The 27,442-nt window shown below is 44.7% G+C and overlaps 1 protein-coding gene across 1 annotated transcript; it reads left to right on the plus strand.

Annotated features, from left to right (window-relative positions):
* Nucleotides 1-247: 247 nt before the first annotated feature.
* LOC119434692 (COP9 signalosome complex subunit 4) lies at nucleotides 248-21,377 on the plus strand. Its single transcript, XM_037701782.2, has 6 exons — nucleotides 248-440; nucleotides 5,188-5,272; nucleotides 6,561-6,646; nucleotides 16,605-16,720; nucleotides 19,363-19,447; nucleotides 20,070-21,377. The coding sequence occupies exons 1-6, from the start codon at nucleotides 263-265 to the stop codon at nucleotides 20,201-20,203; spliced, it is 684 nt and encodes a 227-aa protein (XP_037557710.2). The 5' UTR covers nucleotides 248-262; the 3' UTR covers nucleotides 20,204-21,377.
* Nucleotides 21,378-27,442: the final 6,065 nt, after the last annotated feature.

Genomic DNA, 27,442 nt, shown 5'->3' on the forward strand with positions numbered 1-27,442 from the left:
TCGTTTTCTCTTCTTATAATTTAATTTTTATTGTGAAATTAACTGCGATAGAGTTTTGAGAAAATGCTTTGTCATACTAAACTTATTCAGTTTCTTTTCAGTGTCCCTTTAAGAGGCAGAAAGAGCACATATTAGTAATATTATGGTGATGCCAACTCTTATTTTCCTTTTGAAGTAAGACTAAAATGTTCCCACGTATGTTATCAGATGCATTTGCAGTATTAGCATTTTGCATTGTGTCTTAGAACAAATGGTTTGAGTTATGCTGTATTGTTTCATTGCCTCTTGGCAGGTATGCTATGCCAAAGTATTGGACTACAGACACAAATTTATTGAGGCAGCTCAGCGGTACAATGAGCTCTCGTACAAGCCAATTCATGAGGCCGAGCAAATGATTGCTCTCAGGAATGCTCTCATTTGTACAATCCTGGCCTCTGCTGGTAAGATTTTTCTGTATTATATTGAAATTTTTTTCTTCAACTTGCACTGACACTTTGAAAATAAAAAAAATGTCGCAGTTTCACCCGAAAGGCGAATCATCAATTGCGATAGCAAATTGGTAGAGAGCTATTTGGAGTAGGGATAGTAGTTTTATCGGCTGCATAAATTTGGACACATTCGCTTTCCAACTGAATTGACAAGCGTGGTGTCATCGCGCACAAGCAAACATGAATAGATCACACTGAATGACTGCAGACGACTGTCAAAACGCTGGTGCAGCCGCTGCAGCGGGCGAAGAATCGCGAGGTCTATCGCTTCAATGGAAACTGAGCGGCGAATGCACAGTGCATACAAAGGTCAGAGCCGTGTGGAGATAAGAGACTGTGCGGGCGACCGCCACCACAGCCAGTGCAAGCGTATTTGTTGGCGGAGTAGAAGCTGCTCCCCCCCTCCCTCCCCGCGCTGCCTTCCCGCTTTTTTGCTTTTGCGTGGGAGATTGCGTTGCCAGTTCCCCTTGCGCTCGATTGCAAGATACGCATTTGGTGCCGTAGCACAGCGTCGCCCCGCCTCCCTCCCCCATACCCCCACGGCCTTTCGCGCGACAGTCGCGTTTGCTTTCTGCCGTACGTTGGCTCTGCGTGATAGCGCGTGTCTAATTCATAAATTCAACATTTTATGCAGATAAGTACAGTTGCCGATAGATTTTTCTTACATGGAAGCTGCTGTAAAATTTTCAGAATCGTCGGGCAATTGGAAAAGACATTTGAATGAGAAAAAAAAAAATCGGGGTTTCTTTTTAAATTGAGTTGGCGACGAAAAATACGGTTTCATGCTGGTCGACGATATCTTCACATTGGGGGTACGAAGCGAAGCCAGCCACGCTTTCGCATCCACTCTGCCCTCGCGGATGATAGTGTCGTCCAAAGTGGTATGATGCTTGATTATATTGCAATGCCTTCCACTCGATTCATCCACCATTCTCGGCTGGCTTATTCTATTGATAACACGAGTGGAAAGTCGCTACAACCACTGACGAAACGCAATAAGAAGCAGCATCAGAAAAAGCATCACTACAAAATGGCGACCCTGCACTTGTTATTAAGGCAATGCCAAAAACATACCAAACATTCGGCGCAGATGCAGGAACGGATTGTGCAGCTGCGTACATAGTGTAGTGCATGGCGTAGCGCTCAGAGACACAAACATAGAAATGCAGAGCACAGAGAATAAGCAAACTGACGATGCACCATGCACATGCGAGTGTGCATGTTGTGGAGGTCACGTGTACCTTCTCACGCTTTTCGCACTTCGTCGGGGGTCAGAGCGACACTTCGCCCGCATTATCAATGGGATCGCAGTCGGCCGTAAATGGTGGATAAGACTGGCGTAGAACGAAGCGGAATTTACTTCAAACTTGTGTTCCTGTCACTTTTTGGCGAAATCACGGCTGCACACGAAGTATGGAAACCTTTGAGTAGGGACCCTTTCGTGGCAATTTGCAGTTGAGATTTCGAGATATCCGGAGTACGGCGCAAAGCATTGTGAAATAAAAAGTTAAAAATACATGTGGTTGACGCAGAGCCAGGAAAAAATTTCTACTTAACCGATATTTCAAGATATCAGAGTTCGAGTTAACCATGGTTTACTTTAGTACCTGCCATGATGGCTAAGCTGTTGTACCCTTCTGCCACTGAGCACAAGGTTGCAGGTTCAATTCTCAGTTGCCACAGCCGCATTGCAGTGAAACTAACAGCGGTAATGGGACTTTATTGAGCCTCATATCAAAATGGCTGTAAAGGTGTCCTGATTTTGCTCTATTGTCCAGGCTTGACTACTGTTGGGCAAAACAGCCAATCTTCCTCTGTGGTACAGAAAATGGAGGAACATGTATAAAATAACAGAGCAGCTTTTCTATTGGCTGCAAGATCAAGCAGAGTCGCTCCCTGGCAGGCACTGGCTCAACCATGGATAGTGTGGATTGCGCCTCGCATTGACTGCTACGCCCTACGTGTTTATATGTGCATGTAGGGCATGCATATCTCAAGACCATTTCTTCCGGGGATTGTGGCACAGCCACAAAAGCTGGTCTACATTTTTTGACAATGTACAGCAGCATTTAGTCTTGCGCAGTCATCTTTGCACTGTAGTAAGATCAGTGACTGCCCATGTCGAGCGTGTGATGTGTGACCGTCGCATCCTGCATTCGCCACAATCATCATTTCATCATTTATTGTCGCTTAAAGACCCCTTTCAGTGTATTAAATAGAAGGGGGGGGGGGAGGGAAAGACATCAATAAAAACTATGGTCATTATTATACAAAACTTAGTTACTTATACAATCATACCAATTTTATTGTCGCTTTGTGTTTTGAGTAAGCCTCAGAAAGCATTTTGTCTCTTTTAAACAAATCAAGTGGTTGCAGAGATATGTGAATGCTGTGCTTTAGCGACTCGTCGTGATGTGTCGATCGCTTCGCAATCTCTGATACCACGCAACATGGATAAGGTGGCGTGAATATAACTCGGCAGTAAGAAGATTCAGTGGCGATTTAGCAGTAAATGTGAGAGAAATGTGTTGGGCATTACGTCACACCTGTTTGAGATCATGGATCGATGATTCAAAGCGTGTTCACCACATTGCAAAGTGTTGTTCAGGAGCTCACACGACACACGTCCTGCCTCTTCGAGGAGCGAAGTGCAACTGACGGTGGTCTGGAGCAGACCATAGTCAGTCGCACTATATATATCTTTATCACGTGACCTACCTCTACCATGTGACCGGCTTCCCACACTTCACGTACACTTTTTTTTCACTTTGACACTCTGTCACAATGTAGATCTTTTCACCATACTAGGTTCTTTAATGTGGTCAATACAGACCGATTTAAGAAATGAAATACAAAAGCGTATGTTCTCTGTCGCACACTCACAATGCTTTATATCAATTCGATGACATAACTGCTAACAAACGTTAATATGGATCACCTTTATGTATGGAGTCTTTAAACAGTCTGCAAACTACAGAATCAAATGATTAATGCTCACACATCACCATATGGTTCGGTGTGAGGCGTCGGACAAGGTCACGACTGGAATGGACGACGAGTGGGCTGCTGCTGAGGTACTCCAGCTGGAGTCGAGAGGCAAGAAGATGTGGCACGACTGGACAGGAACATAAGTCTGGAGGGAAGGCCGCAAGCACAGAAGTTGTGGTCGGTGCTCCGGTGGACGGCCTGCAGACAAACACCAGCTGCAGATGTTGAGCCGTAGGCTCAGGAACACTAGACACAGGCAGGAGCCCGCACCCATGGGCCGACGGGCTCCTTCTTCCGCCGTGGCTGTCTTCTTCCCTCCGCTTCCTCTCACAATGGCCTTGCTCTCACATTCCACGCTCGTGCCACGAGGTTCTCTGGAAATTGTTTTCTTCGCCTTTTTCGGGTGCCTTTGCACGATCACGCTCGTGCCTCCAACGTCGTCATTGTCTTCGCCTTTCTTTTGCCAACGCAGCACGTGCACCTCATGAGACACTCCCAATAGTAACACATTCAAAAAATAATCATTTGCAAGCACTCGTTATTGCTTTGTAAACTTTATATTACAATTGCATAACTCTTGCTTAGTGGTTACGCGGCGGCCTGAGGTGTTCTTTTAATATGTGGTTCTGATGCAACGTTGGCGAGTTTATTTGCCTTGCCATTAAAACGTGGGCTTTTGTGTTTTGACTCAGTGCTACAAAAGGAAAGCTAAAATAGAGTATTAGTGAGGATCATCTGTGACAGCAGTCTGTAGATGCAGCACGTCGTAACACTGAGTTGAACAGCGGTTACTATAATTTCCTTTCGCCCTTCAGTGTGAAGTTGTTAGCTGGACAGAAAACAGCGGCTATTATTAGCTGAAGTAAAACAAGCTAATTATTTTAGCCTCTCGGATAATTACAGTCTTTGCGCGTAATCATGCAAGTGGTATCATGCGTTTTTAGTGCTATTGCAATAAAAATATTCTCGTCTGAAGTAACCTGGCGATCCTGCTAACCTGCTGTCACTCATAGTGGCCTAGCTTGTTTAATTGACCTCATTAACTGTTTATGTGTCACAGCGAATTGAAAAAAGAAAAAAAGGAAAGAAAAAAAAAGAAAAAAACGGAGATGTATGTTTAAAATTGGTGATGTGAAGTGCACTTTATCTTGCTACTTTAACTTCGTTGTAAAGGGTGCCGACTTTTTATAACCACTACAAGATTTGCAGAAATGCAGTAATAATTACGTTGCATAACAATTTTAGCTGAGCAGGTGGAATGCCAGTAAAACATGCACAAAAAGCCCCAAGGAAGTGTCGAAACGCACATTGTTTGGCTGAGTGCGAGTCCCCCATTGAATAGCAGTTACCACTTCTTTCAAGTAAAAAAGAAACCTTCTGCGCATTTGATGCAACAATGTGGCATTGGAGGGTAACAAAAGAGCAGTTCACTGCAGTCATTGCATAGCAAAATGCCACCATGTGCATTTCAAAGCTGCCACCGACAGCCTATCCACACTAATGCAGCGACGGTGTTGCCATTTGTAGCTTAATCTTGCGACGAATAGTGTTTTCATTTGGATGATTCTAAGTTTGTAAAGTGTTAATTTTGGCAAAGTACTGTTCACATAGGTCACACTGGGTGCAGCAGTTCATGATAAGAAATAATAATTGTAGGATCTCTCACTATCATTTGTTGCATCCTTGCAAACTCTATGAAATGCATTTTCAGGTCAGCAAAGATCACGTATGCTGGCCACACTGTTCAAAGATGAGAGGTGTCAGCAGCTACCTGCCTACAACATTCTGGAAAAGATGTAAGCATTAAAATTAGTGATGCACCTTTCATTTTTGTTATATTACAACCACCATGACTGCAGCCAAACATTGCTGTGTCCTGTAGGAGACCTTGTAATATTTTATTGCATGACACTGTGTATGCAAGTTTGAATATGTGGGAAAAAAAAGGAAATTGCTTGGTTTTCTATAAAGCACATTATGATTCAGTGTCTTGCAACTTTGTGATTTTTATTGTTCAGAGATATGTTTCTGGAGGAGCAAGTGGAAAGTGGTGTCTGAAATACATAGTGTTGTCACATGCAAGCTTTGTGCCTCTTCCCTGAAGCATTGCTCATTCAGCGCAGCATTGAGGAAGGGAGTATGTGGTCACAGCGATATGTCCATAATCCATAAATTTATAAAATGCATCATCTTTTAGTGGCATGACCTCACTCATATGTTGATTGCTTAGACAGATTTTGTCTCTGGAATTTATTAAAGCTCATTTGTATAGTACACTGTAACAGCTTCTGTATGGCATAATATGATGACCAGGATGTACAGGTAAGTTCATTGTAAAGGTAAGCCCACATTACCAGATTATTAGCAGGGAATTTCCCTCCATCCAGCTTTGCAGCAGATGGCGTGCCCAAAATAGCCCTGGCTCTTCTCTATGTACTATCTGCATAAATTCAAATGCAAACAATTTAGGAACTACACGAATGTGTTGTTCCGTTTTAAGGTTGACTTGAATTTTTAACCGTGGCCTAATTCAGACTTCAAAACGTACACTTGGACTACTACATGATTAGAAGTTGGCTATAGAGTGATTACACATCACACTTCCATGCAATTACACATAACAGGCATTCTAATCAGTCATTTCAATTTATGCTCATGGTACCTGAATAGTGCTTCAACAGCACTTCAGGCACCAGCAATTGCAGCACCTGCAAGGTGTGAGCCAGCTGCCTGCACATTTACTTTGCAATGGACTTACTGTACAAGATCGATGTTGTGAAGCAGAAGTTAAAATTCTATCCATTTTGTGGCTATGCACATAGTTATCTTTCTTTTGTGATTGGTTCATTTATGATTGCTGGGGCCATATTTTGTAGTGATTCATCACATTTTCCATTTCTTTTGTCATTCATCATGGGCTTGGACAGTGCCGCCCCACCATTATCACAAAGATTGGCCACTCAGCATGACATTTGATAAGCAAATAAGAAAGGACAATGACATGGATCGTCAGAAGATATGGCCTTAGTTTTCAAGGACATCATTCAGCTTTGGCTTGTTTAACACATCTGTTTTTTGCTGCAGGTATCTAGATCGCATCATCAGGAGGAGTGAGCTGGAAGACTTTTCAGTGCTATTGCAGCCACACCAAAAGGCGACAATAGCCGATGGTGAGTCAGACATCATGGGAACATTCTCCTAGCAGTTCTATTTCTTTTTCTGTTGTCCCTTAAACATATTAATGGCATTCTTCTGTATATACAGAAAAGGATCGCGAAGAAACCAGAAGTAGTTGTGCAAGTGTAACAAAAGCCCAAAAGCAAACATACAGAACAAGAAGTATCTCATAAAGCAGAGTGTCACACATCTGTTTATAACCAGTACTCTGCATTTTCATCACCGTATGCCTTCTAAAAAAGAAAGTTCTGGTTTAGGGCAAGTAATGGGGGCCAAGTTTGCGCATTCAAGTCCTTACTCTGGATTTTGGCTTACTCATAAATCGACCATGTGTGGCAGTTACTTTCATGCAGTGGTGGAAATGCTGTGCCAATTGCGCCAATCTGTGCCAACTGGAATTTGTTGCTCCATACTGCTCCAGAAGGGCCTTTTTCACCTAATTTTTCGCCACGACATAGTTTCGGCAGTGTCAAAATTGGGAAGCTACCATGCAATACAATACAAACCATGATGCTGCTGCATTCATTGGCCACATTCATTCAGGGTGTTTCAGCCAGCGAGACTGCCATTGTGACAGCCGACAGAATTGAGTTGATTAGTATTTTTATGTGCCAACCGTAAGGTGTGCGTGAGGCTGAAATGAGTTAAGTGGCCATGATGGCTTTGCGACTGCATGATAATGCATTAGTTTTATGCATCGAGGGCTGATGCTCGATGGTGCTCTGTAGACAAAAAGGTGATAGTGTCCACCGTACTCAGTGATTTCACTCCTGTGCCAAGTGCCAAAGTGCGCCAAATGGGATTTACTGCGCCATCCTGATACAATCGATGAAAATTGTGCCTAACTGCGCCAAACAGTCTCGGATTTGACGGCGTCTATCGCCGACAATTGCAACACTGGGGAATTAAAACGTGCAACATGATGATAGGGCGAGCCTTAGTTGCAACCTTAGTTGCAAACAGGAGACGAAACAGCACTAGCGCATACGTCCTGATTAAGCCACAGCGCCACGCATGGCGCCGACGCAGCGTTTGCCTTGCTAGGCGGCTCGACGGCAAAGTGCGGTTTCTGCTGAGGCTCGTGGCTTCAAGCTCAATTGGCGATTCATCGGCGGACGTTATCTAATCCGGAAACGCAGCTAGTACACTAGAACCCCGCTGATACATTTGTGCCGTAAAAAAAAATACTCCATCTCCCGCTAAAGGGAACCATGTATGGATGCGAAGCAGCGGGGAGATGGTTAGCTTGAGCGGGAGATGGTTTCGCGGCAGTGGCCCGAGCGCTCATCGCGGTGCTGCACAGGAGAGAATGAGGCGCTGCACAGTAGAGAGAATGAGGCGCACGTGCTCTGTCATTTTCATACCGCGGAACGACCGTGGCGCCCCCAACGGAGTATGCAGCTTGAGCGGGAGATGGTTTCGCGGCAGCGGCCCGAGCGCTCATCGCGGCGCTGCACAGGAGAGAGAATGAGGCACGCGTGCTCCGTCATTTTCATACCGCGGAACTACCGTGGCGCCCCCAGCGGAGTATGCAGCTGTCGCACCACCTGTCGAGCGCGCCGCTCTGGATTCCTAGAGGAGAGAAAGGGGGGAGTGTAGGAGCGGAGAGAGAGGGGGAGGGGACACGCATGCGCTGTGGGGGTGTGGCACGCGGGCGCCGCTCCGTAGAGTATTCTTAAAGGAGAGAAAGGGGGGAGCGTAGGAGAGGAGAGAGGGGATGCACATGTGCTGTGGGGGTGTGGGACGCGGGCGCCACTCCGTAGAGTATTCCTAGAGGAGAGAAAGGGTGGAGCGTAGGAGAGGAGAGAGAGGGGACGCGCATGCGCTGTGGGGGTGTGGCACGCGGGACAACAGACAGAGCCGGCAACAAGAAATGCTTCGAATTTAAAAAAAAAAAAAAAAAACAAGAGCCGGGAAACGCAAGAGCTGAGAAACAGGAAAAATTTAGAAGTGAGAGTAGTGTTGAACTGCACACAATATTATTTTAATTCCTACGTGTGAAAAAAAGTCGTAATTTCGCCCGAAAGCCGAACCATCGATTGCAATTGCAAATTAGTAGGCAGCGATACAAAGTAGTATAGTAGTTTTATCATCCGTATAAACTTATAAACATTCGCTTATTAACTATATTATATAACAAGCCTGGTGTCAGCACGTACAGGCAAACATGAACACATCACACTCGATGAGCGCAGACACGCGCTGTCAAACGCTGGCGTGAGGATGCGCCGCAGCAGCAGCGAACGATGTGGCCTTCCTAGTGGTGTCTATCGCTTCCACGCAAACTGAGCGCCGAGAACACACAGCACGCGCGAAGCTATGAGCTGCCGACGCACCTACACTGTCTAGACTCTGCCCCCAACGCAGATCGCCTTCATGATACGGCCCTCACCACACAGAACGCAGTTGATGCCAGAGTACAACGCCACTCGTTCTTCCTCCCTCCCCCTCGCTCCCTCACCGGTGCCTCGAGCGGGAGGAAAGAAGGTGCGTGTGATGTTCTTGGGTGCAGGATCCCTCCAGAAAGAGAGAAGCAGCACGCAGAAGCACAAACATACATCAGACTTGTATTGGACACACGTAATACTTTGAAACAGCACATAGGCAACAGTTCCCCAAAATACGTTCTATAAGATATTCAGCTAATATAAGTTATTCAAATGTAGTCGGCCTACAGTTCATGTAGAAGCAGGTGTCGCCATGTCGGAGACGTCGAGGAACCGGTGTCGGACAGCAATGTCGGACAACAGGGTCGGACGGCTGGGTTGGACAGCAGGGTCGAACTACAGGGTCGGATCGCCTTGTGGAGCTCAGGTGGCCCTGCGCCACAGTCGATGTACCGGAGCCTCCGAGTGTCCTGTTACCCGATGGCGGGGTTTGCGCCCCGGAGAACACTGTGGCAGCCCACCGGGTCACGTTCACAGCTGGCGAGGTAGCCCTGTGGCCGCTCACCCGAACGCTTGAACAGCCAGGTTCAGGACCGCCAGCCCTCCTGGACCAGTTGCCCAGCGGAAGAACTGGACGAGGTGGCCTCTCAGCTGGTGCTAGCTTTGATTGGGGTGCAGACGTAGTGACGCGGGCGGCGATAGCTCCTATGGGCCGGACGCCCAGCGAGGAAGCTCCGCCATCGAACGCCGAACCTCGCGCACTTCTCACGCCACGGGCCACGCTCCCTCGAGCCATGCTTTTTGAGGCGCCACTGTCGACGTTCACCAATCGGTGTCGATGATGATGATGACGACCTTAAAGTACATACCCACTCATGGGTATTGGCCAAGAGTCGTCGTCCTCTTCGCCACCGCACGGCACACTGTCTTCATTATTTGTGTTTGCCACTCCCGCGTGCAATATATTATGACAGTGCGCTTCCTCACTGCTTTTCTTTCTTGTGCGCGCGAGATTTGGTCGTGGTCGTCGGCTCCCCTTGCATGCTTTCACTCGCACATACAGCATACGGCCCTTGGACTTAATACGGAACATCTATGTGCCAAAACCAAATTTAGGGCCCCAATGCGTCATAGACACCATCTTTAGATAACAAATACGGATCTCAAAAGCCATGCTTTTTCTGGTGTAAACCGAAAATACGTCATAGATGTTGTGTCGCCCCCGGCACTTTGGGCAGCCAATCCCATCGTCGAGCCACCAAGCCAAGCTACATGAAAAGTCAAAATGGCCGCTCGGGCCGGCGCAGGGTGGCAGTTTGCAACGCATCATGCGGGAACGGTCCCACATTTGCGACGCAACAGCGGGGTTACCAATCAATGCATTGGGTCCTATGCGAGCTATGCCGGGACTTGCTGAAAACGACTTAACAGCCGGGAAAACGCAGCACTCGGGAACGTAACAGCGGGGTTCTACTGTAGCTTGTTTGAAGCACAGCATGACATGTGATTATAATAACTGCATGCCGCCAATGTCTCCATCATTTCTGTTTCTGGATATACTGAATGACATCTGGGAAAGCTAGCAATATATGAAGCGATATCAATTTGTGTGTGTGTGTTGCATGCACAGAAGAGCATTTTTTTTCTCCACAAGATCTGCAATAAATGGAAATGCTTACCAAGCTTCTCGTAAGAACATACGAATTATTCATGTCTTGAATGTAAATTGCAACTCACTTTTTCGAAATACTTCAGGATATGAAAAATCAGCTGCTCCCAAATGCCAAATTGCATGCTCCAAAGTGCTCCAAATGAAATTTCTGATGCTCGAAAAATTGCTCCAAATCAGAAGTTCGCAGTAGCGCCACTGACCGGACTTATTCCTGTGGATTGCTTGCAGCTTTACTGGTTGCACAGTATTACCATAGTCCCTCAATACTTTTCTGGTCACGAAACTCCGCCGTCACTCTATGGGAGAGCTTGATATGTCGCATGAAGCCGCCGTGCTGAGGCGCCACCGCAGCTGAGAGGCCACCTTTCTCCATGTTAAACCCGGAGAGACCGCAGATGCGGTTGGCATGGGCTGAAAGTTTGGACGCGTACTTCATATTTGTGATTGATTTTTAGGCAAAATCCGAATTCTCGCATTCTACAATTGAAGCGGCACGTTCGCCTGACGATGCCCTTCAGGTGCTGTGTGCCAGGGGGCCGTTCGGGCTACAAAGGCACGACCAAAAAGGTATCGCTATTTTGCATGTCGAGTGTTCGTGAGCACTTCGAGAATTGGAAGCGAGCCATACCACGGCAAGAAACGGAAGATTTAAGCTTCGAGTCCAAGCATGTGCGTATGTGCGCGATGCACTTTGATCCATCATCCATCTCCGTACAGGCGATTTCACGATAAACAATGACACCGTATCGTTGCCGAGGGACAAGCCGCACCTCACACCCCCCTACTGCCATTCCTCGCGTTTTCAACGGCCAGTGTGTGTGCGTTCGTGTGCACGCGTGCGTGTGCGCTTGTGTGTGTATGATTCTCAGTAGCCTGTTCTGTTTACAAGATTTGTTTCATTTATATATTGCAAATAAAATCGGTGCCTATTAATACCTCCATGAGAACAAAAGTACATATAAAAACTTTGTTCTGTTTTAAACAATAAAATATTTGTGACCATGCTGTAACCATGATTACACTGTGTTGATATTTATCGACAGCAAATTATTCGCGTAACCACTTAGCTTGAGTTCTTGCCTATGGATTTCGCATGCTGATAGCAACAGCTATTGACAATTCTAACATTTGCTTAAGGTTGCTACCTCAGCGATGCGCGGCTTACAAAAGGGCCGTGCCACAGAAGTAATTTTGTTTCCTGAAGCAAAGTAGGCTTCCAGCCGTGATAAATGGGACATTAGGAACTTAGTGCAACAGAAAAAAACAAGATGTCAGTTTTCTGTGTCAATACAACTTTCAGATCGTTCTTGAGCTCTACACTACAGCAGTGCTGAGCGAAAGCGAAAAGTAAATGTTATTTCTCATAAGAATTTTCGCGAGTTAGAGCAGCTACATTTGCTTCAAAGAAAGCTCGCGATTCAAATATTATGCGTCGCAGTTCGCCAAGGAGGTATGGTACTGAGTGCAACGGACCGTCAATCCTCCTCACTCTGATTGTGCGAGTTACAGATTAATAAGCGCAGAGCTGAGTCAGTCGGGCATAATAATCCGTTTGGGTTTTTATAGGGTATATTGACAACGAAAATCGCGTTTGAAAACTTTGTCGCACATTTGGAATAATATGCACGAAAACTACCAAAGCTTGCGATACATGAAAATTACAATACTTTCCTTCAAGCAAGCGTTTAATTCACGGCTACGATCTGCCGATGAACCTGTTCCAAACTAATTCTGACGTCATAGAACATTTTATGTTACGTGCGATTAGAATCTGTCACGATCGTCTGAACGGCTTGAATGCAATCGGAATTCAGTAACAGCACACGACCTTGAGCTCAGGTTGTTGTTTACTGGCAACGCCACGCCGCTAACGTCTTATTCTTTGTACACCGCATAAAAGTCGCTTAAAAGTTTTTAATCTAAGGTGGTTTGGCCAACTAACGACAGATTTCTCAGTAAGAAGAATTCTATGCGCGTCGTCTGCTGACATACGGAGCCGCCAGCTGACTTTTAGATTGTTTACTTTTTGTACGTGCCTTGATTTCGATTAGAAAACACTGTCAGATGTTCAAGTTTTGATACTGTAACTGCTACGACAAAATAGAATGTAAGTAAAATCAAAATAAAATCGGCCGCAACGCGACCATAGCAAAAAAAATACCGCTGCTGCCTGCGGCGGCCGCTCGGCTAGGTGGCCTTTTTTTTACTATAACGCCCCTAGCGGCAGGCGCTGGCTGTATATCAAACTGAGGCGGTAGTTTCGCGACCAGAAAAAGCTATTAAGGGACTATGGTATTACTTTTTCTTTTTTTCCCAAGCGAATTTGAGGTCATTGAATTTCAGGCATTATAACCATATGCACGGTGATCAAATTTTTAGACCGCAGTTCATGTTCTTTGTCAACTGTCTTTGGTAGTACATGTGCCTTTGGTAAAGCTCGCGGTAAAAAAAGTTGAAAGCGAATGAGCAAGTGGCCTAGCCCTAAACACCTTTTGCTGTGAGCGCATATCAGCTGCAGAAGAACATTACATGCTCACACCACTGATTATGATTCATAAAACGAAATCTGAATGTGTGGAATATCAAACCTACAAAGCGGTCCTTCCTTAATGGTACATTAGAAAAGAAAAGATGCTTGGCAACCAGAAGAAACGCATAAATGAAAGACAAGTGGCCTTGGAGTTCCTGTCCCAGCTTGCCGTGATGTCAGAGATTTTGATGGCAACTGCTCCGGGTCAAGATAACTGTTCATCAATGGAGTTGTACTGCATTCCATCCTAGAAGAGCGCAAGATTACTTATCAAATTTCAAGAGCTTTTACAGGTCCGCTATGGCCCACATACGAAAAAGTACTGTGAAATCTGTGACGTCATGCTAGCGCTGATGTCTCAGCACAAAATTTAATAGGGGAAACTGTCACCTTCATTTGCTCTTCTAATAATCTACTTATTACAGTAAAATTTAAGAAAATTTAGTTTTGAAAGAATATTTCATCAGATTAAACTGAACTAGTGTTTTTCTTTATAATGTCGCTTTAATGCTCCTTGGTTTCGCACAATGCCACCGGTAGCATGTTGTTCTTAATATATGCTTGCCACTGCCGTCATGGCATGCTGTGGTGAACCACTTATTTTGCTCCTAGTTCTTATGAGGAAATGATTCAGTAAACTCAAGAGAACACTACACTATATTTTGTTTTTCTGCTTGCGTTTTCATGGCAGCCTTACACCTGCTCCGAAAAAAGCAGTAGGTGCTGCAAAAGTCGATTTTGCCTGCTCCAATGACTGCTCCAAAACACTAAAAGGCATTCCCACTACTGTGAAATAAAACCAGAATGTCGTTGAGATATGGCCTACTTCCACATTGTGGCATTCACTGGAAATATGCCCTTCACTTCTTTTCTGTACTTAGTGCTTACAGAGCTGCTTAGTGAAGAATAGCTTATTCTGCCTATGTAAACTCTGGTACAACACAATTTTGTGTTGTCTTAGTCTTTTCTGTGCTAAATGTAGTAACTATGGTAGCCAGTATACGTGGGTTAAATAATTTGCGTTAATCACACATAAAGTTCTATGCAGCTTAGTAGATCCATAATCACTGGTTTGAATTAGTTAAACTTCGATATACTGAACTTCAGTATAACGAAATTCTTGATACAATGAAATATTTAACTTTTTATAGCTTCTTGCTCATAGAACACCATGTAAATAGAACCTCAATATAATGAAATTTCACTTTCGCTGCAAAGGTATTCCGAGACAGTAAATGCGAACTTCCACGGACTCAGATGGTCAAATGGTTGAATTACAAATAGCTGGTTGTGAATGCAGCTCTCAAATTGCGAGGCCAAGAGCGACCACCAAAGTGGAGCAGTGTCATGTTTAGTATGAACTTAAGTCCAAGTGTGATAAAATCCTAATGCATCCCGCACGCTGTATGCTTTGGGTGTGAGTGAAAGCATGCTGAGGATGTTGGCTTGACGAGCGCTGTCTTTGCACGCAAGCGAGGGGAAATGGGGGAGGGGCGCGAGTTCGCGGTAACGCGATCAAACGTGTGCAAGGGAGGGCGGGTTGGCACGTACCAGCCCCGTGGCTGCACATGGCCGTTAGTGCGGCTGAGCGCATACGCAGCCTGCACTCCGTTTTACAGGTCATCTGCCGCGTGGACAAAGATTGGGCGTGCCGAGATGGTGTAGCATCATGTGCACTGTCTTACCACGCATTTAGTACTGCAGGTTGTGTACTGGAAGTTTCGGAGACGGAAAGCATTCGTTCCCTGCTACCGGCACTTTTCATGATAGCGTCTTCTCACTGCGGGCGACAATATCAGCCGCGGGGGCAGAGTGGACGTGCGAGCATGACTAGCTTCGCTTCGTACCGCCAATGTGAAAATATTGTCGACACACCATGAAACAGTATATTTCATCACCAACTTTCAGATTGAACAAAATGAATTTTTTTCTGATTCATATTTGCTTTTTCCTATTGCCCAATAATTCGGAAAATTTTGTGACACCTGTGTCAGAAAAATCCATCCTTCTGTGTCAGAAAAATCCATCGGCGACTGTACTTATTTGCATAAATTGTCAAATTTCAATATAACGAAATTTTGATATAACGAAGCCAATTGCTGATTTTACTGACTGTTATATCAAGGCGTAGCTGGCATTTGAAAATTGTAATTAATGACATTCAAGCTTTACAAGCTTTTACTTGCATTGGTTTTGTTGGCTAGATGGCTTTGATGTGGGAATGTTAAAATAATCAAGCAGGTTAAAAAAAATTACTTGGTAACAATTCACCATATTTGTTTTGGGAGAAGTGACCTCAAGGTGTTTCTTTGGTCCCTCTAAAATATAACTTATAAAGTAAGCATTTACCTCAGAAAAAACTGCAGCTGGCTGTTCTTAATTGTATCCTTTATGTATAATATGTACCGTATTTGCATGGATAACACACATGCTTTCTTGTAGTTAACACTGATGAGTTAACTGAGGAGAGTTTTCTGTACATGATTCTAAAAACAAGAACAGCGCAACCAATGGGACAAAGTAAGTGAGACAAACACAAAGCGTTGTTTGTCTCACTTTTATGTCCTGTCCCTTGCGCTGTTTTTGATGTACACTGTGGTGCACTGTCAAAGGGAACACTTCAGTGTAAAGTATGTGTGAATTTTTGCTTTTGGCAAACGTACTATTGCCCAGGTTTGCAGCAGATAACTTGTGCTTGCTGGCACTAGTACCTTTGTGCACATCTATGCAGTGCATTGGCATAGCTTCAGCTTGCACTTGCAGCTTCAGTAAAGCGAGAGCTGCACATTAGAGCGTTCTTTTTAGTGGAGAGAGGGCAGATGCAGGTGGCAAGAAAGCAAAAGCACAACAAGCATTAAAGGGATGACTGTGCAGAGTAGTCCGACACAATTTGTGCCTGTGGGGACATACCTGTGCAAGCACAAATTCCTCAATGTGTACTCCTCTTAATCTTCAGGGTGATGTGGTGTGGTCCTGTCAAATATTTCAAGCTTAGCGCAATACATTGCTATAATGCACTGGTGATCCCATGTAGGCACACATCACTGTTAGTGGATAGAGCTTCACACTGTACCAAAAATGTTCCTATTTAACCCCGCACTTGGCATTGGCATCACAAATTGTTAATGCCATGACTATTTTTCTCGCATTATTTTTTAGCTCGTGTCTCTTCTCACAATATAACCATGGTCTTGGCAGTTATGTTCAATTGTGGTATATATAATAGCTAAAGAGGCTTCAAGATTATGGCAACTGTTCTTTCAGTCTGCACTCTGACAAGGAGTGTGTTGCAGTGTTTGAAAAACACCGGAGTCATCAGTGCCTATCACTTGTTTTTTCGTCTTTCTCTGACCTCTTTACAGGAAGCACAATATTGGACAGAGCTGTAGTGGAGCACAATTTGTTGTCAGCCAGCAAACTTTACAACAACATCACATTTGAAGAGCTGGGTGCTCTGCTGGAAATACCATCATCTAAGGTGAGTATCCTATGACTATTATTTTGCTGCCAGTAATTAGTTATAAGCTAGAAAACAGGCAAATCATGTTTGTTGATGTATTCCTTTGTTTCTCACACTTTGGCACAGGCACCGCATAGTGTGGCTTAACAAAAAATATCTCACCTGGGATCAAACCAACAATGGTATGGTTTCATGGCAAGCATTGTAATCACTGCTCCACGGGTGCTTTGTGCAAGTAATAGGTGCATCAGGTGCTAACAAATGCTAACAGTTTTTCATATGGCTCATCTCGTGCAAAATTAATCAATGCCCACAGTGCACTGACAATCTCGGAGGACATGGTCTTGGATTTACTTATCAGCTAACCACCAGGTGCCTTTGTCATGCGCTTACATGCAATTTAAAGGCTGTTAATAGGAAAATTGAACAATTACCAGCCCTACAGCATTGGCAAGATTGTGAACAACTTACTTATAACTAATTTAGCTTGAATGAAATTTTATTGAAGTTGGCCTTTAACTAATTAGTCATAACATGAAATTTCTTTTTGGCATAATTTGCTGAACAAATTTGTTTTCCTTATTATTCATCATCCTTTATTTGCTGCTTATGGCTGCATAATTCGGTATCATAATGAACACAAATGAGTTCGCCAAACTGATCAGATAGATATATTGTTTTTAGCAAATGTAAAGTTTCCCTCAGCAGCTGTAAACAAATGACATTTTCAGCAAATGTCATGTAAAAAAAAATTACATCAAATTTTCTATGTGACAAATGGCATTACAGATCAGAACCTTGCCAGCCATGCCTAGCTACTGCTGTTATATCCTCTTGCACCACTTCTTGGGTGCATGAAGACATCTGCTTAAAAAATAATCAGACCTACTTATAATGATCCTGCTTCTAAAAAAAGAAAAAAAAAAGAAATCTAGGGTTTTACATGCCAGAACCATGATCTGATTATGAGGCACGCCGTAGTGGGGGACTATGGAATAATGTTGACCACCTGGGGTTTAATGTGCACCCAACACCTGGTACACGAGAGTTTATGCATTTTGCCCCCATCAGCTGCCAGGGTTGCGAATTGAACCCGCGACCTCGTACTCAGCAGCGCAACGCCATAACGCATCGAAGCAGCAGCCATTAGAAGCAGCCTCTGCAATGGCTGAGTGGCTGCTTCTAATGAATGCTTGGCTGTTGTGAATTAATTGTGCAAGACTGAAAATTTGCATGTGAAAGAAATGGCAGTGTGTTATAAGTAAAATATGTGCTGATTAAGCAATCTGTTAGAACACTACAGGTCCTTGTCACTCGCTCAGAAAAATGCATTTTGGTAAACAAGCTGAAGTAAGCAAAAATCTGCTTACGTATTTCGATAATAATTATGTACTTGGAGAAGAAGCCAATTATTGTTTGCTCACGCTTGGTCACAACCGCCCTCATAGGAATGAAACTTTGGCCACCTGGTTTATCGGTGTCATAGCCATCAGGTCTTGCTAATTTCGACTAGTTTTGAACACTCAGTTAGCCTCGAACCACGCAAAACTTAAGGTCAGACTATATGCACGCTTGCCAGCGCGTGCTCACTACTGGCCGCTCCTGGTTGGACGCCTTGGCAGACTTTGCTTCCTATTGAGCTATTTGATAGCACTTGAAAATGTGCAAGTTGGACCTGGCTACTATCCGTTGATCAAGCTGCTGCCGGACAAAGCTGCTGCCGGACAACGTAGCACAGCCTGACAGGAGCATATGAGCGCAAGCGCGCCCTGTCGTGCACAGACCAAACACTGCAGTGGCATGTAGCTGTGGTCTGCTACGTGGTGTAGATATCGCAGGGTGCCGCAACGAGTTCACTGGCTGGGCGCACTGCGGCTCAGTGAGGACAACTGCTTTTGCCATGTCATAGGCACCAAAATCGGCGTCTCCATGAACATCCAAAATCAAATTTGAACTGTGCACCATGGTGACGTTCAGTAGGCAGAGCATTGTGGGCACACTCCACTCTGCCATAGCCTTGGCAGCGCAAGCCATTGAAGAAGTAACAGAAGCACCACGAACGGGATGTTTAACTGCCAATAACTACGCTTCTGCTGAACGCATTTAAGTACTTTTTGTGGCAAGGTATTTCTGAAATAGTCTTCAAATGCATTTCTTGACTTCGATAAAAAGTGGTTCACGGCCCCCTTAACAGTTATGAAGCTGTGGTTTCAGGGTTTTCACTGAACAAAACAAATTTGCTTTGCTGATCAGCCCCCCCCCCCCCCCCCCCCTCCGCTTTCCTTCAGAATAGTACGATTTTTCGAGTTTTGTGCACTCCACTTAGTCCAAGTGCTTGGACATAAGGAACAATCTCCCATGGCTGTCAGGTTTGTTAGAAGTGGGCTCTGTGTCCAATACAGCTTATTAAATGCCCCATACAGCTTATTAAAGTTTACTTTATTCCATATTTGAGGTGCATTTTTTCAGCCTGCTGCTTTGATAAAACAAATAAAATAAACATTCTTGCATGAAATTCAATGTGGAGGTTAGGCTAAATTGCTTGGCACAATTGCAGTAAAAAGATTTTCTATTGTATTTGTAAATATGGTGATGTAAGCATGTCTTAAGAAGTATTTTTAATCATCTATTCATTTACAGTGTCTTATTCTTTATTTCAGGCAGAGAAAATAGCTTCACAGATGATCACTGAAAGCAGAATGAATGGCTACATTGACCAGATTGATTCTATTGTCAATTTTGAAAGTAAGTACATGTTGATATTAACTGCATGTAAAATTTCAATATATCTCAGCATCAGGCCCGTAGCCAGGAATTTTTTTTCAATGGGGGCCCACCCTCTGAAAGCCTTGACTATTTGAGGAAAGCACCCATTTTTCAGTAATTATTTTTGGTAAAAATTGCAATATGTAAATTATGACTTTTTAAATACTATTTTATTAATAGATTTATATTTTTAGTTTTGAGATGAATCTTCCTAATAGTATAATATTTTTATACGGGCGATTCGGCTCAATAGATTTCATTAATAAAAATAAAACAGCGCTATTCAGCGCCCTAGGACATGGGCACGGAAAAATCAAAAGTTCAGGGGGAGGGCTTGGGTCCCTAAGCCCCCCCCCCCCTCCTCCTGGCTACGGTCCTGCTCAATATATGCTTACTCTCGGGGGAGAGAGTAAGATGTTTAAGCAAGATATTACAGTATAGCTTCATAAAATAAAATGTATGAGGAAGTTGAGTATGAGTGTGTTTTTAGTATTGTCAAATATACAGGCGTCTGTATCTGTTGAATCTGATACCTTTGTTGCTCTGTGTGGATGCAAAAGGCACACATGCCCCTGACGCTTATGCCCACTATACCTTACAGGCCGTGAGATCTTACCATCGTGGAACCAACAGATCGAGAGTCTCTGCTTCCAGGTGAACAACATCATTGAGAAGATTGGTTCCGTTGCACCCAACTGGATGAGTCGGGCATTAGAAGAGCACATGACCACATAAATCTGATCTTGGACTTGTCCTTTTCACCAAGTTTCTTCCTAAAACCTCCAGTCGCTTGCCTAAGCTGTTAGATACCTAAGCAGACTTGTTTCTCACTACACCTTTTCCGCTAGGGCGGCAGTTGGGACAGTAAAGAGCATTCATTTTGAGCCAGCTACACTTACCTTCCTCAATTGTGCTAGGTACATGTACAGGTAGGTCCATTGTTTAAAAGAACACTCATTACCAAGTTTCCCTCATTGACAAATCTGAAAATGTCCAACTTTCTGGCAGATGACATATGGCAGATGACGCTGGCTCTTCTTTATGTGCCTGCACAGTGCATTGACAGCACTTCTGCAGTCAGCAGTAACTGCAGCATCAGGAAGTTGTGAGCTAGCTGCTTGAATGTCCCTACCTTTCACTTGAGATGCTGTGAAAAGCTTGCTGGCCAAATTTTTCACTGACGACTGAACCTAATAGTTAACAGTATACAGTCTAATGCAATTTGTACATGCATAAAGTGGTAATGACCACCTAGTTAATAGCTGCTACATAATGGAAGTGGGAAGCATTTATAAGCCAAGTTCTACCAAAGGACTAGATGAATTTTTTTTAGAGTACAGCTCTTAGGCACAAATTCCTGCTGCGAACGTTGGCGTCGTACCTTGTAACCGAGCAAAAGATGAGAGTGAACACGGATCGCAGCGGGTGATGAAAGACTGCGAGAGCAAAGATAGCGCGAGGAGGAAAGCAGAGAAGGTTGCAGTGGAATCATGAGGCAGAGAGCGGATGAAGAGGGTATGGCGAAAGCGTGAGAAGAAAAGCATAGGGCCGCTCAAGACGAACTATGCCAACGATGGCTACGAGGTGGCACCAAGTAGCTCACGTCGTTAGGGTGCCTCGATGCGCTCGCTTGCCTCCGCTCCATTCGCGGGGGCGCGCATCGAAGCACTCTATGTGTCGTCTGTTCCCCAAAGCGCTGCATGAGCGCAAGGAAGCCTGTCTGCTGCGGCTGCTGTGAATTGCGCCCACGTGTCAGCCATGCGCTGCGTCTCGCGATCTCTCGATTAGCGAGGAAGTCGTGCCACACGTCACTCCGTTTGGAACGTGCCGCACGAGACATTGTCTGCGCCAATGAATATATCACGAAATGAAAATACGTATAGAGCTGCACCCAAATTTTGCATTAAAGGAGTACTGACACAAAAATTTTTGAACTTGTTTTTTCTGCTGTAATAAGTAGCTAATGACCCAGTAATCACGGCGCGATACCTCATTTGCTTCTGAGCGCGACAGGTAATTATTTGGAGTCTTGTTTGCAGCGACCAGTCCAAGTTTCGGTTTCAGAGAGCAACGAGATGGGAGAAGAGGGATTGTAAACACAGTGAGCACGTGATCACACAAAACTGTGACATGTTCAAGCCAGCGCGCTCGCAGGCAAGCGAGCTTCGTGTTGCTAGTTCGTCTGCACGAGCTTTGCCTGCACTGCACAAGCCTTGCGATGTCGTCGCCGAGCTCGTTTTCGTCGTCCAGCGGCGACTATTTCCTCCAGGCGGGAGTCGCCACCGTATTAGACCTGGCCAACCACTTTTGATTCGATCCACCACAGGCGAGCTGGCGATCGCTGGGAAATGGTATAGGCCTAGCTCTCTGGCCGTCTGATCCGGGGCCGATGGCCCTTGCGATCCGTCCGTAGCTCGTAATAAAGCACCTATATTCGTCAACATAATCAACGTTTGCACATTTATGACGCTCATAACTGACAGTACAATTAGTTTTGCCGACGGCGTTGGTAGCGATGAGAAAACATGTTAGCAAGGCGAGCCGCTTCGTAGAGACGATTGCTGCTGCAGCTGCGCCGACTGCTTGTGAGCCAAAATCACGCCAACAATTAACCATATCACACAACAATTCATAACATGCACACTTTCGAGGTCACTTTGAGGCAATTTTTTGTGCCGCCGTCAGCGGCGAACGAGGCCAGCGTCTCGACCAGGGAGAAAAAAAAAAAAAGCACCGGGACGATCGGAGCGGCGAGAAACTTGCTCGCCGGCACCGCCCCGACTGCAGCGGAAGCTCGTGACGTAGCGTTTTCTTGGTTATTTACAATCCTTCCTTGATGTCGATGTCGCGAGGTGCTGCACTTTGCAGGTGGCTGCGCGCACATACTTTTAAAATTGATTTTAAATATGTTCTAAGCTATATTCACCGCTGATATTTTGTAGACGATGTGTGTCCACCTAAATCGATCTCTCGAGTTATCTCGACTTAAAATTTTTGTGTCAGTACTCCTTTAAGAAGTATCGTAATCATTGGTGATTTTTTTTTTTTTTTTTTACCACAGGCTCTAGATCAGGTCGGCACACTGAATTTTGTTTGTGACTCTTGCCTTGTTATTGCAAGTTCTTAATCCAAACCCTTTAGCATTCAGAAATTGGGTAATTATGTTATGGCTAATTGCCGTAATAGGTATTTAATAGAAGTGGGCGAGTATCATCTTTTTTCGAATACAGTAGAACCCCGCTGTTACGTTCCCGGGTGCTGCGTTTTCCCGGCTGTTACGTTGTTTTCGGCCGGTCCCCAGCACAGCTCCCATAAATCCCAATGCATTGGTAACCCCGCTGTTGCATTGCAACTGTGGGACCGTTCCCGCATCATACGTTGCGAACTGCCACCCCGTGCCGGCTCGAGCGGCCATTTTGACTTTTCATGTCGCTTGACTTGGTGGCTTGACGATGGCATTGGCCGCCCAAAGTGCCGGGGGCGACACCTATGACGTATTTTCGGTTTCCGCCAGCAAAAGTATGGCCTTTGAGATCCGTATTTGCTATCTAAAGATGGTGTCTATGGTGCGTTGTGGCCCTAAAATTAGTTTTGGCGCATAGATGTTCCGTATAAAGTCCAAGGACGATAACTCCGTCGCCACGCGCCGTACGCTGTATGTGTGAGTGAAAGCGCGTGAGGGGAGCCGACGACCGCATCAAAATCTCGCGTGCGCAAGAAAGAAAAGTAGGGAGAGAGCGTGCCTTCTTCCGTTGTGCTCGAGGCTACACTTCTTACACCATGGGCACCGGCGAGGGAGCGAGGGGGGAGGGAGGGATAGCAAGCGGCGTTGTACTCTAGCATCAACTGCGTACGTATCTTGAAGGCGATCTGTGTTGGGGGCAGAGTCTAGGCAGTGAGGGCAGGCCCTGGAAAGTAAAGCTAGTTTCGGTTTCAAGGAACATACGTGCTCCTAGCAGTTGCTGAACATTAATAAGTTATTTTTCTTATTTCTCTTTTTGTGAATTTTAAATCGGGCGAAGCGCGGGAAGTGGTCGCCATCGTGCGTCCGTCGAGCTTGCCTCCGCTCACCCTTGCCACTCGCTCAGCGATATCAAGTCAGATCCTGCTTGGTCGTCTGCTTTGGTTGTCGTCCCAAGTGTGAAGATTGGAAAGATAAGACAGAGAAGCTTGATCAGGCGTGCAACGAATGGAAGACACAGAAAACCAGGTCGACCAAGCATTAGACAAAGATGGCTAAATTGGGGCATCCACATGTGTTGCGCGGCTCTGTGGTGTTCGAACACCGGGAATTCCAGTTCTGCGAAGTTTTTCAGCTTTCCTAATGACCACGGGTAAGCACAAGTATTTCACTCTATTTTCCGAGCAGGTATTCATTTCGCATGAGTGAACCAGTTCTGTGCAAGCCTGAGTGGACTGACATAAGAGCAGTGTCGCTCGACTCATTCGTGATGACGGCAGCCCATCTGTTGCCGGTGAAATACTTGTAATGAAGGGCTTGAGTGCGTGTTTTTGGGCTATACATTTTATTCACTCTTTGTCAAGATGCGCAGCCAAAGTTTAAAAAAAAAAAGAAACACGCAGCCGCGGTGGTTAATAATTTTCGCATTGGTTTGGATCTTCTGGAATCTATTTGCACTCATTATGTACAAATTTCCGTTGTGAATGAAAATTGCTTCTGCAGATTGTCACTTTCGGAATGCATGAAGGTCAGTCTTTTTCCACTACCGAATGTGTGAATAAAAACAAAAGCGTTCAACTTCTACTTGTTGAACGCTTTGTTGTGTTGAGTTTTAGCTGGCCGAGAAATCGGCTAGTTTTAGTTGATCCACTTCACAACACACGAACAAAATTAACGATTGATGATGCCAGGAAGTTGTTTTCTTTCTACTACCCACGCTATATCTGGACTAGTTGAAGTGTAGCCCTAAACATAACCGCAAGTTAGGACCTTTCAAAGCGACTACTTTCACGAAATGTAATATATTAATCGCGAATATTGGTAATTAACAACGGTTCGCTATATAAATATTGTTCATTATAATTGCTTGGCACTGGTGCATACGAGCAATGTCCCAGTGGTTTAGAAAATGAATAGCAGCTTGCAAGGTAAACCTGGTAGGAAGAAAGCGCTTCCTAATACACGACACACTTCAGCGGGCCAACACCACCTAGATAGCACAAGCATAGAGAAAGGAATTCAACAAGAGCGGGCACTCCCCATAGTATAGTGAACTGTACCCATAGAGCCCAGCGGCCGAATTGACGGTAGCGCACCAAGCGGTCAGCATTAATCACTTCCGTTTTCGGTTCTGGGCGCGCGCATTTTTAACGCTAGCTAGCACACCGGCTGCACTCTTTTTTTTTAATAATAAACTGGAATCGGTTTAATATTTGATAAAAATAATTGCGAACGATCTTGTCAAGTCCCATCGAATCTGTGCCACGTGCAATTTCACAAAGTAATCACAATACTCCTTGTGAAATGAGGAAATATTTATTTTGCTCTATATAAAAGCTCGTTCTGCGCTTTTTGTGGGTCCATCCAACGTTGTGACCCCAGGTAAGCAGTAGTTCCCGTTAGAAGCTCCACCGGACGGCATCAGGTGAAAAGTAAATTACAAGCATGTAACAGCATGTTACAAGCATGTGTCATTTGGTATTTAGATATAGGAATACTGCGTATAGAGGCGAAACGTGCGAAAGCAGTGAATGGACGGCATTACAAACAAAACCAATTTGCCCTTTACATACAAGGCATAGAAAATGCCCGACTCATCCCAAACAATACCATAAAATATGAAAACATCCGATTTCCAAGCATTATTTCCTGAGACGGACGCAACAGAGGCTCCCAGCCGGACCATGCTAGACGTTCGCAGAATGCCTTCTACTCGCACTCAAGACAAATGCGTGGGTGCAAAGCCCGTTTTCAGTCATTTAGAATACTGAATTTTCGAATTACAAGTTTCTGATATGTTCCTCGGCGTTATCTTTCATGCGTTCTGCCGGCGCCAGCAACACACTTCCAAATTATCACTCTTGGCAATCGCCCATCGCGTTTTCGACAGGCCTGAGTACCGAAAGAAGGTATATGTTGTTGCGGGGCCACAAAAAAGCGTCACAATCTTGTCCCTCTAAGATTCATTACACGCCAAACTAACTGTCACCACGGCCGAGCTGCTTATCGCTAACTGCGTCACAGCGCGCTGCGCCGCCGGCGTGCCTCAAAAGTACCCCCAAAAAGTAACAAAATTGCTTTTCAGTAATGTCTGGCGTCAGCGAAAGCGGCACAAACTTCTCCTAGCAAGATGCACTAGACTACGCACCACGCAGGGATGGTCGATTAAATATTTTAATCGATTAACGATTAATCGTTCGTCGGTTTAGCCTATAATCGTTTAATCGCTTTCGATTAGGGGTTTTTCGCCGATTAATCTACTTTTTTTCGGGTGCTTTAAAAAGGCTGAAACACGGTTATCTACTAACGTAGGTACCTATTATAACGTTTGAAAGGTGGAACCAGGATAAGAAATACAAGGGATAAGAATACCTTTGATAAAGAATAATGTTTAATTTCCTAAAGGCGAACTATAATTGTGACTAGTGAAGGAATAAACAATATACAGGATGTTCATATTTAAGTTTTACGGAATTTTTCAAAATTGCCTGTGGTAGGTAGCATAATTCTTATCGTTGTACTGGGTTATTCGAAGAGGCGGGCATTAGTAGCACGAAAAATTGAGACATATTTGACTAATTAAGAAAAATTGACTAATGAACTTAGTTAAATAATTTACGACATATATATTGCAATTTATTAATTGTACCCGGTGAGTTTGCAAGACGCATCCACTTGAAATGAATTTCCAGGATGACACCAGTTTCGAGATATTTCTCGAAGTGTGGGACGTAATACATGGGCGTTCCAGTTACTTTTGTTCTTCGATGAATTTTGGTGAAAAAGTGAGTGGAACAACAATGTATTTTTACGGCGAGTTTGATCATGCATATATCCAAACTGGTGTCATTCTCGAAATTCATTTCAAGTGGATACACCTGTTTTCTAATATACCAGCAGGTGCTCCTCAAGGATCAGTCCTGGGTCCACTTTTACAGCGAAAGCTGTATATGGTTAGGCGAAACGAAAAACCATTTCTCCCATGTTTCGATAAACGTCTCCATTGGCTGCGCCGTCAGTTACGTCGTTCTCTACATCGCACTCAAGCGCGCGCGCCATTGGCAGCGCCGTTAGTGACATTGTTAGCGAACGCATTTCCGCCATTGCCGCGTTGATGCTGCTCTGCCTGCAACGCCTCCTCCTCGACTCACCGTTGTCGCATGCGTTCGATATCTCGAGTTAGCTTGGCGTCGTGGTTAGCAGCATCCGCCCACCATTGGCGCTTGCGTTCCACTAGAAACACAAACATGTAACCAATAATTGAGAAACGCTTCAATACAGCTTCGGGATTAACCCACTTCTAAACACCGGGGCCACATGTTTCAGCTTCGCTGCTAAACCACCTGTACGGAGTGCTTGGGCAGTGTTTTTTTAATCTATATTAACGATCTTCCGAACTGCGTTCTTTGTTCTTTCATAAAGCTATTCGCAGATGACTGTGTTCTCTACCGTAAAATTACTAATCCTTCCGATTCCCAAGAACTGCAGGACGACCTTAACCGCGTAACTGAGTGGTGTTCTAATTGGTGCATGCAACTAAATTCAAATAAATGCAAGGCCATGCGAATATCTCCTAACACTGTCATGCACACCTACTTTATTAATGGTGCACCTGTGGAGTCAGTTGCTTCTTACAAGTATCTCGGCCTTCACATATCAAATAGCCTTTCTTAGCATTTGCATATTGACTATGTCGCTAATAACGCTAATCGTATGTTTGCTTACTTGCGCCGTAATTTTAGCTCTGCCCCTTCGTCCCTGAAGCTAACTCTTTAGAAAACTTTAGTTCGCTC

The sequence above is a fragment of the Dermacentor silvarum genome, unplaced genomic scaffold, assembly GCF_013339745.2.
Source record: "Dermacentor silvarum isolate Dsil-2018 unplaced genomic scaffold, BIME_Dsil_1.4 Seq171, whole genome shotgun sequence".
Taxonomy (NCBI): Eukaryota; Metazoa; Arthropoda; class Arachnida; order Ixodida; family Ixodidae; genus Dermacentor; species Dermacentor silvarum.

Bases quoted from the DNA above. Each gene is read 5' to 3' on its own strand.
- LOC119434692 (XM_037701782.2), top strand. From the start codon at position 263: ATGCTGTATTGTTTCATTGCCTCTTGGCAGGTATGCTATGCCAAAGTA. The intron at 5,273-6,560 runs GTAAGCATTAAA...TTTTTGCTGCAG, and splicing joins TACAACATTCTGGAAAAGAT to GTATCTAGATCGCATCATCA. The intron at 16,721-19,362 runs GTGAGTATCCTA...TCTTTATTTCAG, and splicing joins TGGAAATACCATCATCTAAG to GCAGAGAAAATAGCTTCACA.